Source organism: Toxotes jaculatrix, chromosome 18, assembly GCF_017976425.1.
Source record: "Toxotes jaculatrix isolate fToxJac2 chromosome 18, fToxJac2.pri, whole genome shotgun sequence".
Classification (NCBI taxonomy): domain Eukaryota; kingdom Metazoa; phylum Chordata; class Actinopteri; family Toxotidae; genus Toxotes; species Toxotes jaculatrix.
The window spans coordinates 766,591-783,403 of record NC_054411.1 but is presented as its reverse complement, the minus strand read 5'-3'; the positions used below and the strand labels follow the sequence as shown (position 1 = coordinate 783,403).

General features: G+C 44.2%; 2 protein-coding genes across 2 annotated transcripts; one reads left to right on the top strand and one right to left on the bottom strand.

Moving 5' to 3' along the window:
• Window positions 1-455: 455 nt before the first annotated feature.
• jmjd6 (jumonji domain containing 6, arginine demethylase and lysine hydroxylase) lies at window positions 456-6,948 on the bottom strand. The gene is made up of 6 exons (XM_041062419.1): window positions 6,545-6,948; window positions 4,931-5,319; window positions 4,431-4,717; window positions 3,532-3,667; window positions 3,084-3,222; window positions 456-2,650 (listed from the first exon to the last, which is right to left on the bottom strand). The coding sequence occupies exons 1-6, from the start codon at window positions 6,671-6,673 to the stop codon at window positions 2,519-2,521; spliced, it is 1,212 nt and encodes a 403-aa protein (XP_040918353.1). The 5' UTR covers window positions 6,674-6,948; the 3' UTR covers window positions 456-2,518.
• Window positions 6,949-7,134: 186 nt separating this feature from the next.
• Window positions 7,135-10,265, top strand: LOC121198365 (methyltransferase-like protein 23). The gene is made up of 5 exons (XM_041062428.1): window positions 7,135-7,362; window positions 8,113-8,217; window positions 8,302-8,539; window positions 9,216-9,300; window positions 9,509-10,265. The coding sequence occupies exons 1-5, from the start codon at window positions 7,246-7,248 to the stop codon at window positions 9,666-9,668; spliced, it is 705 nt and encodes a 234-aa protein (XP_040918362.1). The 5' UTR covers window positions 7,135-7,245; the 3' UTR covers window positions 9,669-10,265.
• Window positions 10,266-16,813: the final 6,548 nt, after the last annotated feature.

Genomic DNA, 16,813 nt, shown 5'->3' with positions numbered 1-16,813 from the left:
ATGCCAGTTAGTTTTCAGAATAAAATATTCACTGTGCGCTTTTGCCAAAATTATACACAAAATGGACACAAGTCAAGACGAAAGACAAAAAAAAAGCTGATGAAAAGCTAAAATTTAAAACTGAAAGCTGAACTCTGAAGCTGAAATCAGACTGGTTTCACAGTGGAGAGTGTACTGGGCACCATTACAACACATTCCTGCTGCGTTTAACGTGATTCGAGGCTTCACTTCACCTGGAAACTGTCTTTGTTTCACTGAACAGATTCTGAGGAAAGTTATTTCAGCTGTGACCAGAGACAGTCTGACTTTATTAAAATACAGTATGTGTAAAAACGAATGTTTTTAGGATCCAGTTCTTCTGCAGATTCAGTCTCCCTGACATCACCTGTGTGACATCACCCACAGTGATGATGTCACATCACAGGAAACGCGACAGAAGGGATCAGACATACGCGTTTCGAGTCATAGAAAATATTTTATTGACCAACATAATGAAATTCTCACATCTGGCTCTCTCTGAGCGTCCCGTCTCAAACATGTGAAGAGGCTCCTCATCAACAACACTCAGCCCGCACAGGAGATTCAGCATCGACATCCCTCCTGCAGCTTAGTACACATACAGGTGATAGATCACACGCCAGGTGGCTTCAGACGACGGGGAGGAAAACGTTCGAGAGGAGACAGAGACTTTCACCAAAGGTTAGACGGAAGGCACCGTGTGACCCACCTCAGACCAGTACAGCGCCTTTTAAATTAGTTCAAAAACAGATAAAAACACCAACCACAGAAACACAACCTCCCCCACGGTCAGGCACACTGACACACTGCGCAGGCCGACGACAAACATCAGAGGCACTTTAGTCTAAAGCCACAGATTAACATCAGCAGCACAGACACAGAGATGTACTGTACGTAGTCTGAAGAACTTCACTGCTTTTCAAAGGATTCAGTTTCACAGAGTTCTGCCTCTGTGGCTGAAACTAATGATCTTTAATAAAGTTGTTATCCTCAGTAAATCACAGCCATTTTAACGTCCTGCTGCTCTGGACTGTTGATCACATAATACAAAAACACTGGCAGACTCCACTTTGGGCTGTGGGAGATTTCTCCGACGTTACATTTACCAAAATCAGTTTACTGAGAAAATAACAGCCGGCAACTAATGATCACACAAATGCCTGCACAATTCATATATATGAACTGTCTCAGGTAAGGCTCATCGCTTTTTCATTTTATTTTTTCTGGTTTGTTGAATTTATTTGAAATATTTCTGTTTTTTTTTACCTCTGACCAACCAACAGCTCAGAACCCACATGTTCAGTTTACAAAACAACAGATTTTAAAGCTGGAGACAGATTTTTTTCTACTTTTGCTTAAAAAGGATTTAATCACTCAACTGCAGATGTATTTTACTTGTTTCCTACGTGTGTGTGTGAGTGTGTGAGTGTGTGTGTGAGTGTGAGTGTGTGTGTGTGTGAGTGTGTGAGTGTGTGTGTGTGTGTGAGTGTGTGGGTGTGAGTGTGTGTGTGTGTAGCCTTTACTGTTTAATTTCATCGAGGCTCACTAAAGTGACACTTTCATTTCCAGCAGTAAGTTAAATTTCCAAGGCAGGTACAGGAGCAGCAGAGCGTCTCAGATTGTGAAGGAGTGCAGAGCAGACTGATCTGACTGGCTGAGGATCCACACTCCTCTAGCTTCATGGCAGCACGTGCAAAACTGGCAGCAACGAGACCGATACAGACGGAGCTGATTAACAATAATGAGAAGGCTGACCCTGATATCAGCCGTTTTATAAATCTACTTTGTTAATGAACAAAACGTGAATTTACGCCATGGCACATCTTTAAAGGTGATTTAAAAGTAGCTTAAACGATATCTAATCTTAGGCTTGTGACCGTCTTTGCACGGCGGATTCGGCTGTGTTCGGAAATCACTGAGCCTTTTTAAAAAAGGAAACTATATATTTGTGAAGTGTTTTTACGGATTTAGAGCCACAGACAGAGGAGGGAAGACCTGAAGGTTCCCTGATCAGGATCTACACACACTGCACACTGTTACAGAACGTGTTCCTATCTCCTCTGATGGCTGAATGTTTTTACTGTTTAATAAGACCCTCAAAAATATTCCACTCGCTCCATTTCAGCACGAGCTCGCATTACAAAGCAGCTTCGAGAGTTTTAAAACCCACAACAAGTTCCCAGTGTCACCCGCTCCACCCCATCACCCTCACACTTCCCTCCATGCCCTCATACTACAGAAGCTACAGAGACAAACACATATTGATTGGTGTTGAAAAGCACAGTGGTGGCAGGTCTCCAGCAGGCCCCGCGCCCCAGACGATTCCCCTCCGTTATCTACACCTCGCTTCACAGTGGCAGCCATCTTGTGTCTAAAGGCAGCCACATGGCCTTGATTCAAGGATTCAGACATTTACCTAAACTAGACTAGAAGCAGCTGAAGCTGTGGGTCTGTTTGTGAGTGAAGGGGTCACCGCCGGGGGCCGGGTGGAGGCTGGAGGTCACCGTGACGAGCTCCTCTCCTTGCTGACGCAGTCGTCCTGGCTGCTGGTGTCTCCATTGGCCGTCATCCCGCAGGTCCGTCTCTTCTTCCTGCGGTGGGACATGGCGTCGCCCTCGGAGCCCGACTCCGCCTGCAGGAACACAGCGTGCAGATGCTCTGACTGATGTGTGCTCTGTAACAACGTGTTAAAGAAGTATTGCGCTGCAGCGACAGAGATGTGTCACGTGTTTGCACCTGTTGGCAGCACTAAGTTCAGAGTGACTGTCCCTGTCGCCACCAGCCATCCTGAGTGTGGGGATTTATGTAAGCAGGGATTGTATCAGTGTGTCAGCAGAACTTTATGTCCCACACACAGCAGGAAGACATCATGTCGTATTTCTAATCACCCTCCTCTTTACACATTTGCCTCCCAAGCCCAGTGTTTAAAAAAACACATGTACAAGTTGTATCACAGGATAAACAAACTATTAACACCCCACTATGGGCAGCACTGATGAAGTGTGGTATTAATACGAACACACGTGGATCTCTCTCTATGTGTTTGTGTGTGTTTTTACACATACGTCAGAGTCGGAGTCTGACGAGCTGGAGGACGACGATGAGGAAGAGTCACTGGAGCTGTCTGATGCGATGCCGGTGGACTCCTGCAGGTCCACCTTGTCTGCCAGCGCTGCCAGCTCAGGCCTCTCCTGCTTCAAAATGCTGAAACAACAGAAGCGGTCAGGGTTTACCTGAACTGTCAGGACACACACCTGTTCCAGCAGCAGACTCACTGATCCCACTCCCCCTGCAGCTCCTCCCTCAGCATTTACACCTTTTAGTTTTTCCTGATCCACATACTGATCACATGTGGATGTAGAGATGGCATCATGGGTACGTTTGCAAATCGTTTGGGTCCTTCGGCTTGCAGGTTGGTTTGGTTTAAAACAAAAATAATCCCCAATTTGGGCACAGCACACACACCTGCACAAATATATATATATATATAAATATTCAGAGATGAATCCTCACCGATACCACTTCCTGGAGAGTTTGGGTCGTCCTCGGACAGTTTTGTGCCACACGATGGGGAAGTTGGTTGTGCTGGCAAAGTTCTGAGTGACGGCGATTGTTGTGTCCAGGTTGAGGACAACGTGCCACCACCCACCTGCAGACACACAGCTAGTTACCATTACCATCAGGAAACAATCAAAACAAAATGAGTGGATATCAAATATGAATGATCAGTCACAGCTGCTGTAACAAAGTGAAACAGAATAAAGGAATGAAAATCACATCAGGTCCTGATACTCACTGGTAACGGGTCGGTATCTAACTTAAGTTTACTGCCAAGGTGACAGGCAACAATATCAGATCATGAGGTATGAATATGATACCAGAACTAATGGTATGATAAACTGACAGTATTCTGTCATTTTAAACTGTTGGCTGTCAACTTCCAGACAGATAAATATACTTTATTGATCCACTAAGGGAAACTGTTCAACAAACATGAACATGCCATACAGTCACTCCCTTCTGTGGAGCTGAAAGGATCTTGTTGTGTCTGTGGTCTAATCTGCACAGTCAGACAGGTGAAGTCTAAATCCTGGGCCGATGCCCAAGGAGCAGATGAGGGTTTAAGCCACCCTCATCACCATCAGCTCTGTTGGCATTAGGTAAATCCAGGTCACATCCGTTTCACTGCCTGTTGTCACACAGTTCCGTCTAAACTGTCAATACACCCCTTTTCCCATGTGTAGACCCACACTGACAATGCTAAGGATCAATAACAACAGTGGCACAGACGCATATCACGGAGGTGATGAGGATCAATAAAAACACAATGACTCAGTCAAATCTGAAAACACAGACGTGAGACACATATTTTTAGATTCAGTGTGATTTAGAAAATGATGTTTTTCACTGACCAGGCACAAAAACAGTCTCTCCAGGCTTTTGGAGGATCTCCAGTGGTGCGAACTCCGGAGGCCAGTTGGGCTGCTGTGTTCGGGGATAAACCACGCTGAACCAGGTGATAGCCTCGTCCTGCTGGTTGCCTCCATCCTCTCTGGTCACCTTGATCAGCTCTCGGGGAGTGTTGGTGGGGAACAGACACCACCTCTTGTGACCCTGAACCAGAGCGTTCCAGGCACTGGTGCCCAGCGGGTCGATGTGAATGCCTGTGCCAGAGCGAGAAGGGCCCATCACAAACCATCTGAGGGGAGATGAGATGAGGGGGAAAAGGTATAATGTCAAATGTCACTGAAAGGTTTTTCTAATACTGCCAAGTTAAAAAAGGATCAAAACTGATCCAGATAATCAAAGACATTGGCTTTTTTATTTCTCACATTCACCTTTAGTGAAAACCTGGTGCCTACGTTACCCGCATTGTTGGTTAAATGAAAAAATAAATGTAAAAAGGTCAAACCTGTATGGCGGTCTGCGCTTCTCTCCTGCAAACTGGAACAGGTCGTCTCTGAAGAAGACGGGGACCTGGTAGTCCTCCAGCAGCTTCCGGCGTTTGGCGTGTTCACCGTAGCTGCTGTCAAAGATGTAGAGCGGGCTGTCGTCCTTGGTGCTCTCCAGGTACTCCACATAGTATTTCATCTTCATCTTCACAGAGTATCCGTCGTTGTCTTCCCCACACTTGAACTTCTGGTTGCGGTATTTGCGTTTGAGGCGCTCCAGAGTCCACTTTTCTCGGGCGGGCCAGCTATCCTGGCAGTTCAGCAGGACAACAGGCTTGTAGGGCCGCTCGAAGCGCTGGATGAACTCTTCAGGGCTGAGATGGAGGGCGTCCACGCGCTCCACATTGTCCTGTCACACAGTATAAATTTAAGTATAGTGGTCACAGTGTGCCGTTCTGATTTCTGAAATCTTCAAAGATTCTTCTTTGGATCACAAAATATTTCACTACAAGAGATTTATAATCTGTTTCCACGGCTGTGACTCCAGTTTCTAATCCTTGAACAAGGTCATTTACCTTTGTTTGGATTACAAAATGGAGTCATAACCTCAGAACAGCTGTAAGTCTTTTTAAACGACCTTCTGGATGTTTCCAATACTGCATCTTATTTTCTTTCTAAAATCATAAAACACTGAAAGTACAAACTGGGGCAGATATCAGCACTAAAAAGCAAGGTGGGTTTATCTGAGAACGCAGGTCAGTACTGTCATGAACTCTGGTGTAAACATGTTTCATAACCTGAAGACACACCCATACATCCAATACCACATCCAGTGTGATTATTTCTCAACCACCTTGCTTGGTCTGTCGTCTGGTCTTAAAGTAACGCCTTCTAAACTGCTCTACAGCTCTCCATTTTGTAGTTTGGTAGCTCTTTACAACACTCCTGCTAACAGCACCCTACTAAGTTAGGACTGAACTAAATGCAGTGCAGTAAAAAGAACAATATTTGGCTCTGAACTGTGGTGAAGAACAAAGTAGCATAAACTGTAAGAACTCAAGCAAAGTACCTCATAACTGCACTTGAGTACAGTACTTGAGTAAATGTACTTCTGTTACATACGAACACTAGTTATCTAATCTGAACCACTAATACAAAACACAAAGCAACTAATCAATGATGATGATTATTACAGATTAGGATACCCAACAGTACATATATATATCTATAAGAACAGACATTAGACCGAAATGGAACATTCTGCATATTAATATTTTTAATGTTGGTGCTTTAAGCATATTTTGATGGTAACACAGTACTTTTATTTAAGTGATATTTTAATGAAGTGTGTTTACATGTAATATAACGTGTACCTGACGGAGTTAAAGATATGACTAGTTATGCAAACCACTGGTTTTTCATTTCCATGCATCACAAAAGCTTTAAAATAAAGTTTGTGATAAAACACGGAGAGGTTTGCGGGAGCTGAAATGGAACTAACAGGGACGCAGAGTCTGTGGGTCACAGAATTTGTCATAACACCGGCTCCACATTATCTCAGTGTCTACGTGACAAGATGCACTCCTACCGTAGCCACTGTTTAGCTTAGCCTCCAATGCTACACTGACAGTTACCTTTACGGTGCGGTGTGACAGGTCGAAAGTCTCATAATAACCGTGTTTTATCCAGTCTAATGAATCCTTCAGCTCGGGTCTGGCGCTCCGTTTCGCCTCTTTAATCCTCTTCTTACTCTTATGGTTCATTCCTCCTCCTAGTTTTATCGCTGATCAGCTAGCTATTGAGCTAACCCGGGGCTACCACACATACACATTCACTAGCCTGCACTAGTACCCGGCTAGATGCGCTGTCCCCACACTTTCAGCTTAATTATTTAATAAGACAACAAAACCACAAAATGGATAATGTGTACAACTCGTCCTCGAATCTATGCCGAGAGAAATAACAGCACTCTGAATCCCTGACTGGAGGATACAGTTTGATAAACAGCTAATAACAGCAGCTAACTGCCTGGCGAGACAATGATTTTGCAACTGCTTGACGTAATTAGCGCCCGCCCATGTCACAGCAAAGAAAGCTCATTGGCTACAGAGTCCACAAAAGCAAAACATTGATTGGTTGTAAAGGAGAATGAGCCTTCCCGCCAGACATATACCTAGATTCGATTGGTTGTTAACACTCAATGTGCTTGGGTCGGTGCGGACATTACCGTGGCTTCTACTGACGCAAAATCAACGGAACTATGTCTATGTAGTAAATATTAATTTCTCATCAGAAAATAAAAATGCAGAACAATAGCTGGCGATGCAATTAAAGTATGTGTTGCCCAATGGACCGCGGTGGAGCCGGAACACCTAGCATAGCTTACAAAGTTTTCTCGTTTGAAGACACTAAGAAAAACCCACCGGAGTCACTGACTGTGTCCATACCCGAGGTCTGTTTGACTTTCTTAATACATTATCATATTGCACGAACAAGACAAGAATTTAAGGGAATTACACGGTTTGCAGTTGGCAGAGGATTTACACGATACATAAGAATCCTCTGCTCAGCTCGGCATACATCCAGCACTCTAAAGATGTCTTTATCGTGCTGGATGTGCATCCAAACTCTTTATTTATAAATCAAATTTGAACTTATATCTGGTATGCCTCTACCTTTAACACATTGCTAATTTAAATTAACTGAATGTATAAAATTGGTCTGTACCTACTAAGAATAATAAACAGATTTTAATCTGTTTGATACGTTTGGTATCCTCCTCAGCTCGGCATGCATCCTGTACCAGGTCCACTTACAAGCTTTCTTCCCCCCTGGGCTTCCAACTGTTATTACACAGTCCTCATCAGTGGAAGGAGTCTGTTTAGTTGTCATGGAGATGGATCTGTTGTAATGCAAGCTTAGCAGCTGTTACATGTTCATGTCATTAACCCTATTCACTGATGAAGACCGTGTGATACACATGAAAGCAGAAGAGGAAGTTATGTTTTGGCAAAATAAATTTCCAAGGTGAAGAACGATCGTTGATGCTGATTTACACTGTGCTTATGTTGTCTCATCACTTCAAACTGTCTTGTACATTTCAGTTTTCATGAGAAAGACATTCTTTAAATGCCGAATATTGGTTCACATCATTCATTGCTTCTCGGTTAACTTGCAGATTAACTGTGATCCTCTCTCTCAGGTTCTTAATCCACAATACGGCATGTATGTGTGGCCTTGTGCAGTGGTGCTGGCTCAGTATCTATGGACACAAAGACACGAGTTGAAAGGCAGGACAGTGCTGGAGGTAAAGAGACCACTTCAGTTTGAGGTCTGAGCTGCTGTGTTGAAAAAGTGCTTGTATCTCCTCAGCACGTCTCTTTCTCCACAGCTTGGTGCAGGTGTGAGCCTCCCAGGTGTGGTGGCTGCAAAGTGCGGTGCAAAGGTGATCTTGTCAGACAGCGCGAAGACTCCTCAGTGTCTGGAGAACTGCAGACACAGCTGTGAAGCTAACGGCCTCCGTGATGTGGTCGTGTTGGGTCTCACATGGGGGGAGGTCTCCCCTGATCTCGTTCTGCTTCCTAAGCTGGACTTCATCCTGGGATCAGATGTTTTCTACGAGCCTCAAGGTCAGTTCATGCGCAGCAACAAAATGAACATCTGTTCGAGGCCGTAGCGACATTTTGCAGACTTTTTTGGTGGGAATTTGAAGACGTGCTCAAAGACGTTGAACTACTGATCTCAGTATTTCTAAAATCCTAACTATGGCCCTGAATTTGATCTGATTTGTATAAGACTGGAGCAAATACTGAAGATTCAAAGGTTTTAATTTTTACATGCTCATACAATATGTGCAGTAAAATGCAGGGAGGTATACTCAATAATACCTTTATAATGCTCTGTAATAAGTAGAATGACTCTCAGCAGAGCTCAAACGTCCACCAAGGCCAACAATGCCCCATCACAGTGTTAAGGAAGGTGTTAAAAAGTTCCTGGATCCACCATTTTTACCAGATCTGCACCAAAATGTAACGTAAGGTTCTTCCCTGGACCACGTCCCATCCCTCCGCCAAGTTTGGTGCTAATTGGTTCAGTAGTTTTTGTGTGATCCTGCTGACAAACAAACAAACACAGGGAAAACACAACACAGTGTAATGTCAGTATTAAAATGCATGTAAATGAATCCAGTGTGAAGGTGGGCTGAGCAAGTTTTCAGTAAAAATATCTTCATATATCACAGCTGTGAGGCAAACTACATAATATCCAGTATGACTCACATACAGCTAACGTGCAAACCTGTTTCAGATTTTGAAGATGTCCTTGTGACTGTCGCTTTTCTTCTAAGAAAAAACCCCAGAGCCCAGTTCTGGACCACGTACCAAGAGAGAAGGTAAACCTTTATTACAGACAGCTGTTTCTGTGTGTGTGTGTGTGTCTGTTTCAGTGTGCATTTTGAAATTTTGTCTCCGCAGAAGAAAAACAATGATGATGAAGTGATTTTGGCTGAGGTCTGTTGTGACACATTTTCTGGTTCCAGTTCAGTTCAGCTCGCTGTCACTGCCTCTGTTCTAACCCTGCTCCTCCTCCTCGTGTTTCAGCGCCGACTGGTCGATTGAACCGTTGCTCCACAGGTGGAAGCTGAACTGTGTCGACATTCATCTGGAGAAATTTGATGCTGATAAGTCTGAGCTTGCTGGATCGACTCTACCAGGCAGCCACAGTGTCCAGATGATGATGATCAGACTGAAGACAGACTGAACGTTTCCCAGAGGACGATCCAGGGAGATAACGAGATGCTGATCAGGGCTTGTTAAAAGAATCATCTTGCTCTTTATTGTGAACTTGGATGAACTGTATTTTGATCCTTTGGCAACACGTTTTTGGAACTTTCATGTCAATAAAGCTTGTTTGAATTTGAATCTGAATCTCAGAGAGAAAGAGATGATGCAGTGAAACAGCTCAGAGCGAGCAGTCCAGATACACTGAGGAGCTCACAGGCATGATGGTGGACTCGACAGTGGAGCTGATCTCAGAGTCACCTCCACCTGCTCTGGTTCCTCTGTGAGTCTCTGCTGGATGAAGCTCTCCTCTCCACTCTATCTCCCAGCAACATGGACCAGTCAGAGCCTCTCTACACACAAGCTGCTGCTGCTTCAATCTCCTGATCATCAGGACACAGCTCATCCTCTCTCAACACACACACACATACACACACACACACACACACAAACACACAGTATGTTCACAGCACCTATTTAACTGTACATCTTGTCCATAGAACATCCATCTGTATATCTGTTGATTAGATACTGTATATCCTGCACTTGCTGCCTTTGCGCTTCTGGTTAGATGCTAAACTGCATTTCGTCCTTGTACATGTGAAATGACAATAAAGTTGAGTCTAATCTAATCTACAAAGATCACAGCCTCCATCTGCAGAGAGCAGGAGGCAGAGAACAGAGGATATAAACCAGTGTTTCCAGAGACTCACTTCATCGGCACATCCAGTATCCAGAGCAGCTGTGTAGCGTAGCCAGCTTCCTCTCAGCTCTCATGTTAACGTATTGGAGTGAACACACTGAGCTGGAAGCTCACACACGTGCACAGACTTTCAGCATCAAGTCTGTTTACTCTGCACATTTGACTCAAGTCCACAGTGGAAATAAAGAGCTGAGAGTCATGAAGCTTCAACACTGCACAGAGAGTTTAGTGATGGATTTACTGCTGTTCCATTTAAAGACAGAGTCTCTGTGTGTTGATGAACATCTGATCTGCTTCTCAAATATCAGCTGACAAATAAACATGGAGGCTGTGACTGACAGTCTCTGACAGAAGGACACATATACAGATGTGTGAGGCAAAACATCAGCTACAAGAAAACAAGGTCATGTGAGAATTCCTGCGTCCTGACATGGTGCAGGCACATTAGATCCATTCATAGGATCAGACAGATTATTACTGTGATTAGCTGTGATAACAGTAGTCATACTAACTGCAGTAAAAACAGTAGCAGATTTAGTGATCAGTAACTGCAGCAAGTGCATGTTATTGTTTCTGAACAGAAACCTATAAATCTGTGGTTCTGAACATGGGGACGGGGCCCAGAGGGGACCTCAGCCAAAGGTGGTGAACAACAGCCAATAGTAGTTTTTGCTTTTGTTTAGTTATTTGCACTTTTTTTAAATTTTTTTATTTATTTTTCACAAACAATTGTGTGCAATGCAAGCAATTTTTTTGTTATATTTTTATAGTGTTGATACTGTTATTTTGTTATAATGTTGTATTTATTTACTGTTATTGTTTCTGAACAAAAATCTTAACTGAAAAAGTAAAATTTAAAACATTTCGACTCAAAAAGTGTTTTTATTTGCCTAAAGTCCAGTGTTTTATTTTAAAATTGAAAAATCATTTAATGATCGTGAAAATTCAAATTTTAAATTTTCATTCATTTTCATTTGTTTGCATTCACTTTATAAATGATGACGCATTGCTCCGCCCAACACTAAAGTAGAGAAGCTGCTTTTCTGAGGATAAAAGTATGGATATCTGTATCAGCAGCACTGGGCCTGTGTTTACTTGGTGCCGGATCATACCAAATTTTCACACCCCTATTGGTTTTTAAGTTTGGTTTCGTAATACATGACCTGTGATATTATGGTCTGGCTCAATTATCACTGGCCAATCATTAGCCAATCAGAGATGACGACCCACCCGGTTGTTAGAGGGGTGGGACATAAAAAGGGCAGGTGCAGGCCGCGAGGACGCTAGTAACAGGGGGACACGGAGACGCTGGTCGTGAGTTGAGTGAAATTTGTGAAATACTGTTGTTGATCAGGTGAAGACCCGGGACTTTGAGTCAGTGTGTGACCTGATCAAACCGGACGCTGAGCCGCGTGTTGGAGCTGGTTTCAGCCCGTGCTTCAGCTAAACCGCGCGCTGCACCGAGTCCGCCATTACCGCGCCATTTTGGGGGAGAGGAGAGCGCGTGTGCGCGGAACACAGACTGCCACCGAGTTTCTGAGTGAGTATGGATCAGTGTGAGCACACTGAGGGAAACAGAGCAGGTGTATCAGAGCAGGTGTATCAGCCTGTGAATCTCTGTGTTTCAGATGCTTCAACAGAGGGGCCCGGGCCTTTCCATCGCGTGAGCCACAGACGCCATTTTCTGTTCATGCCCGCGCACACGCTCGCGCACACAGCTTCAGTGCGCGTGTCTACATCGCACCGCTCACCTTGGACAGACGGTTTGGAAACGGCTTCCTGGACTTTCTACAAAAAGTGAGTACACACAACATTTCAATCCACGATTTCACACGAGCCCCAGCGAGCGCGAGCGACAGGGACACAATTTTTACCCACAGAAACCTTTATTAGTTATATTAGAATCCAGAGCTGACGGTAAAATACTGATGACGTAAAACACCGTCATCAGTTTGATCAGTGCTGATTTTCCGTTTAAGTTGAGCAGAATTGAACCAATAAACAATATTTAAAGAGTGAAAGGTCGCTTAGTGAACGTGCTGCCGATCAATAAACCACCTGCAGTCAGTCTGAAGATCTTCATCTTTCAGCTGCACCAGTCATCCTCACTCACACATCACAGTCTCCAATACGATCAATAACTATGACAGGAAATGATTATTTCCTGATCAGTGAGTGTATAAAGCTTCACACAGATGGATTTATATTCAGTGAACTGATGTCCACAGAGTGTGAGTGTTGCAGACTGAGCTGTTTTTTCTTCTTCTTCTTTCAGGGTCCTCGAACAGATCAACATGAGAAGAAATCAGCAAATTGTAAGTTTTTATTCTGCTGTTGGGGTGTGTTTGACCGGCCGCCGTGCCGCGTTTGATGGGCCGCTGTGCCACCTGTCAGCTGCCATGCTGATCTCTCTTAACCTGTTGTGTTCTGATGGCCCTCTGTCATCATGAACTTGGATCAACTTTTAGGTGTTGATCAGCCACTGTGCTACCTGTCTCTCTGGTATACACACACACAGCTGATTTGCTGATCTCTTGATCTGTCTCTCAGCCTTTTGTGTTCTGATGGCCCTCTGTCATCATGAGCTTTAATTGGTCATTGTGCTACCTGTCTCTCTGGTACACACAGCTGCTGTGCTGAGCTCTCTCACAGCCCGTTATGTTTTGATTGTGGCCCCGTGTTAGCTTGGTGTGGCCACCTCTCATCTGATGGCCCTGCCATCAACATCTTGGATTAGCTTTGAGGTGTAGATAAGAAAATCCTTCCCTCAGTGGGGAAACTGCATTTAGCAACAGCAGGGGTACAGTAAGTAAAAGTAAAATATAATTAAGAGGCCTGTCTCTCTCATACGCACACAGCTGCTGTGCTGATCTCTCTAACAGCCTCTTGTGTTTTGATTGTGGCCCTGTGTTAGTTTGGTGTGCCCCCCTCTCATCTGATGGCCCCTGTCATCATGAGCTTGGATTAGCTTTGAGGTGTTTATCTGTCTCTCTGGTACACACACAGCTGTGCTGATCTCTCTCACAGCCTGTTGTGTTTTGATTGTGGCCCCCTGTCACCATGAGCTTGGATTAGCTTTGAGGTGTTGATCGGACACTCTACTATCTGTCTCTCTGGTACACACAGCTGCTATACTGATCTCTATCACAGCCTGTTATGTTTTGATTGTGGCCCTGTGTTAGTTTGGTCTAGCCCCCTGTCATCTGATGGCCCCTGTCATCATATGTCATCATGTGCTACCTGTCTCTCTCATACACACAGCTGTTGTGCTGAGCTCAGCTCTCTCACAGCCTGTTATATTTTGATTGTGGCCCGGTCTTCTGCTTGTGGCCCTGTGTTCATTTGGTGTGGCCCCGTGTTCTCATGGCCCCCTGTCATCATGAGTTTGGATTAGCTTTGAGGTGTTCATCAGCCACTGTGCTACCTGTCTCTCTGGTACACACACACACACACAGCTGCTGTGCTGATCTCTCACAGCCTGTTATGTTTTAATTGTGGTCCTGTGTTAGTTTGCTTAGATCGGCTTTGAGGTGTTTGATTGGCTGCCATGCCACCTGTCTCTCTCACACACACACACACACACACACACACGGCCACCGTGCCATAATTATTTATGTCCGCCCGACCGCTCTCGCGCGCTCCCTTGCGCTCTCTTTCTCTCCCCCTCTCTCCCCCTCCCTCCCTGCATTCGTCGATTCTGACCACGTTTGACCATAACTTTTCCTCCTACAGAGTTTATTCCTGTCCATCCAATATGGCTGCCATCGGTCTTCTCTCTTTCCCTTAATTGGTCGGGCGGTTAGTTATTTGTTTGTTTAGTTGTTTGTTTAGTTATTGGTTTGTTGTTTGTTCGTCGATTTTGACCACGTTGGATGAAGAGGCTATACGAGGTATGAGACTCTCACTTCTTAGCTGCTGGGATGTCTGGCCGCCGCGCCATAACTTTTCCTCCTACAGAATTTGTTCCTGTCCATCCCTCCGACGTGGCTGCAGTCTGTCCTTCAAAAGGTATGAGGCATGAGGTTGTAATGCTGTGTCAGTCTCTGTCACACACACACACACACACACACACAGACTCACACATCTGTCTCTCCCTCTAATCAGCCTGCTAGGGGCTGATCTGGGGGCCCAGCATTGGGGCAGTTTAGGGCCTTTCTCTCTTTGTGTAATATGGTTGATAGGGGGCCCTGAGTTGGGGCCCGTTGGGGCTGTCTCCCCTCAATATGCCTGATATGGGCTGATTTGGGGAGCCTGTCCTCCTTCGTCTCTCTCGAAGATGCCAGGTATGGCCTCATGAGGAGCTCTGTGTTGGGTCTGACCCCCCATTACCTTTGTATGGGCTGAGTTGGGTCAGATTTGGGGGCCTGTCCTCCTTTGTCTCTCCCTAAGATGACAGGTGCGGCCTGATGGGGAGCTCTGTGTTGGGTCTGATTTAGGGGCCTGTCCTCCTTTGCCCCCCCCCCTCCCCAAATTAGCTTTATTGGCAGCTCAGGTCAGGTCAGCTCAGGTCAGCCTAAACACCAAATTTCCAAAGCAGACAGATAATTGGCAAAATATACAGCAATTTAAACAAATCAGCAGTTATATCACATAACAAAATACTACAGATAAGACAAACTAACTTAAACTTTTGAGCATAGTCACAAGTGTGGAAGGGCAGAATAATACAGGCAGCTGTAAAAAAAAAGACACACACATAGCCTTAAAAAAAAAAAAAAAAAATCAGCCATTTTGATAAATCAGACCCTCCTTTCAACTTTCAGTTTAGATAAGGTTAGGGTCAGGGGTCAGGGCATGCGTTATATTTCAGTGTGTCCTCACAACTGAAGTAAGACAAGAGTATGTGTGTGTGTGTGTGTGTGTCATAGGTCTAGTGTATATAGAAGTGATTAGTGTTGAGGTAAAAAGGTAGAGTGCGAGCAAGGAGGTATCTACAGCAACCATGTTGGTGCGCTGGTCGTCTCTTAGGCTCTGACGAGCACTGAACGCCTCCAAGTGGGTGTTGTATTTTATTTTATTTTATTTTATTTTATTTTTTGCCACATGTGCTTCCCTGTAAATTATTTTAATCTGTCTAATCTTGTTAATCCCTGGTGATAACTTCTCTAAGATTATCATAGATGATTAAAAGGACCAAGACTTTGATAAAGACTGCCTGTATTTTCACTGGTTATTACCTTTCACTATAAAAAAAAAAAAAAATGTCAACGACACTAGAGGGGAAGACACAGATAAGGCCTCGTTCCAGTGCTTGAAGGAACAGAGTGAGGAAGACATGTTGAAGTTTGGACAGACCAGAAATTCTGCTGAAATGATTCTGTAGCTGCTGTAGTTTGATTATGAGTGAACTGAGGCCTTATTCTGTGGCTGAACCTCCAGTGATGCTGTTACTCTCTTTATCCATATTTACTTCTACATTGTCTGTTGCACACATTGCTTCTAAATTGTCAGTTTTCTGTCTTTTAGCACCTTTTTCAAACACTTGTCATGTTATTTATTTTAGCTTGACTTTGCATATTTATGTGTATGTTTTTATTTTAACCTTTTGTTTTCATAGTTATCCTTTTTTTGAAGTTTTTTTTTATTGTGAATTTATTTAACTTTGTCACTTGCATGAAGAAAACGTATTCTGTAGTGCTTGATCAGTTGTTTTCTGTTTTTTTTTTTTTTTTTTTTTTTTTTTTTTTTTTTAACTTTAAGATTTGGACTTTTCTGTCTCTGAGCCCAAGACATGGAGCTGTCAACCTGTTGATATGATTAGTCTGCAAAAGGTATAAAGTGTAGTAGGAGACAATAGCGTCTTCTCAGATTGTCTCCATGGACATCAGGACATTGGACTTTCTAATTACTGCAGCCTCTGTGGAAGGGTTTGCAAAGAACACAAGACCATGGCAGAACATGCTGAGGAGGAGTTCCACAGGCAACACAGAACTGGGATGTGATGAGGTTCTCAGTTAATGGACTGATGGATGGATGAGTTTGGAGACTCCCAGCAGACTTTCCACCCTGCAGGGATGGATGCACTGGACTGTTCCACCACACTCTGTGAAAGCAGCAGACACCAGAGTCAGAGGAAGTGAGAGAGCGGCAACCAAAGGTAAGATCTGAGGTCATGTTGAAGGTTTGCTTCAGTCTGTTTGCTTTTTACTTATTACTGATGATTGTTTATTTTTTTCCTCTGTTTGAGTCATATGTCCAACCTTAAGGAAAACTGGAAGGGGAATGCTGTGGCCTGACCTGATCCACCAAGCCCTGGACACCGCCTAGATCTCCGGACCTCACCTCTAAAGGACTGTTGCAGCCACATCGCACAAGTCTGCAAGCTGCTCTTCAAACTACTGGACACGACCAGGAAATGAGTCTGCTGCATCCAGGAGGTGGATGGACTGATTTCCTGCGTAGTGAAGCTCAAGTACTGATTA

Bases quoted from the DNA above. Each gene is read 5' to 3' on its own strand.
- LOC121198365 (XM_041062428.1), top strand. From the start codon at position 7,246: ATGTGTTGCCCAATGGACCGCGGTGGAGCCGGAACACCTAGCATAGCT. The intron at 7,363-8,112 runs GTCTGTTTGACT...CCTCTCTCTCAG, and splicing joins TGACTGTGTCCATACCCGAG to GTTCTTAATCCACAATACGG. The intron at 8,540-9,215 runs GTCAGTTCATGC...AACCTGTTTCAG, and splicing joins TGTTTTCTACGAGCCTCAAG to ATTTTGAAGATGTCCTTGTG.
- jmjd6 (XM_041062419.1), bottom strand. From the start codon at position 6,673: ATGAACCATAAGAGTAAGAAGAGGATTAAAGAGGCGAAACGGAGCGCC. The intron at 3,668-4,430 runs GTCAGTGAAAAA...GTGTGTCTGCAG, and splicing joins AGAGACTGTTTTTGTGCCTG to GTGGGTGGTGGCACGTTGTC. The intron at 2,651-3,083 runs GTATGTGTAAAA...GTGTTCCTGCAG, and splicing joins CGTCAGACTCCGACTCTGAC to GCGGAGTCGGGCTCCGAGGG.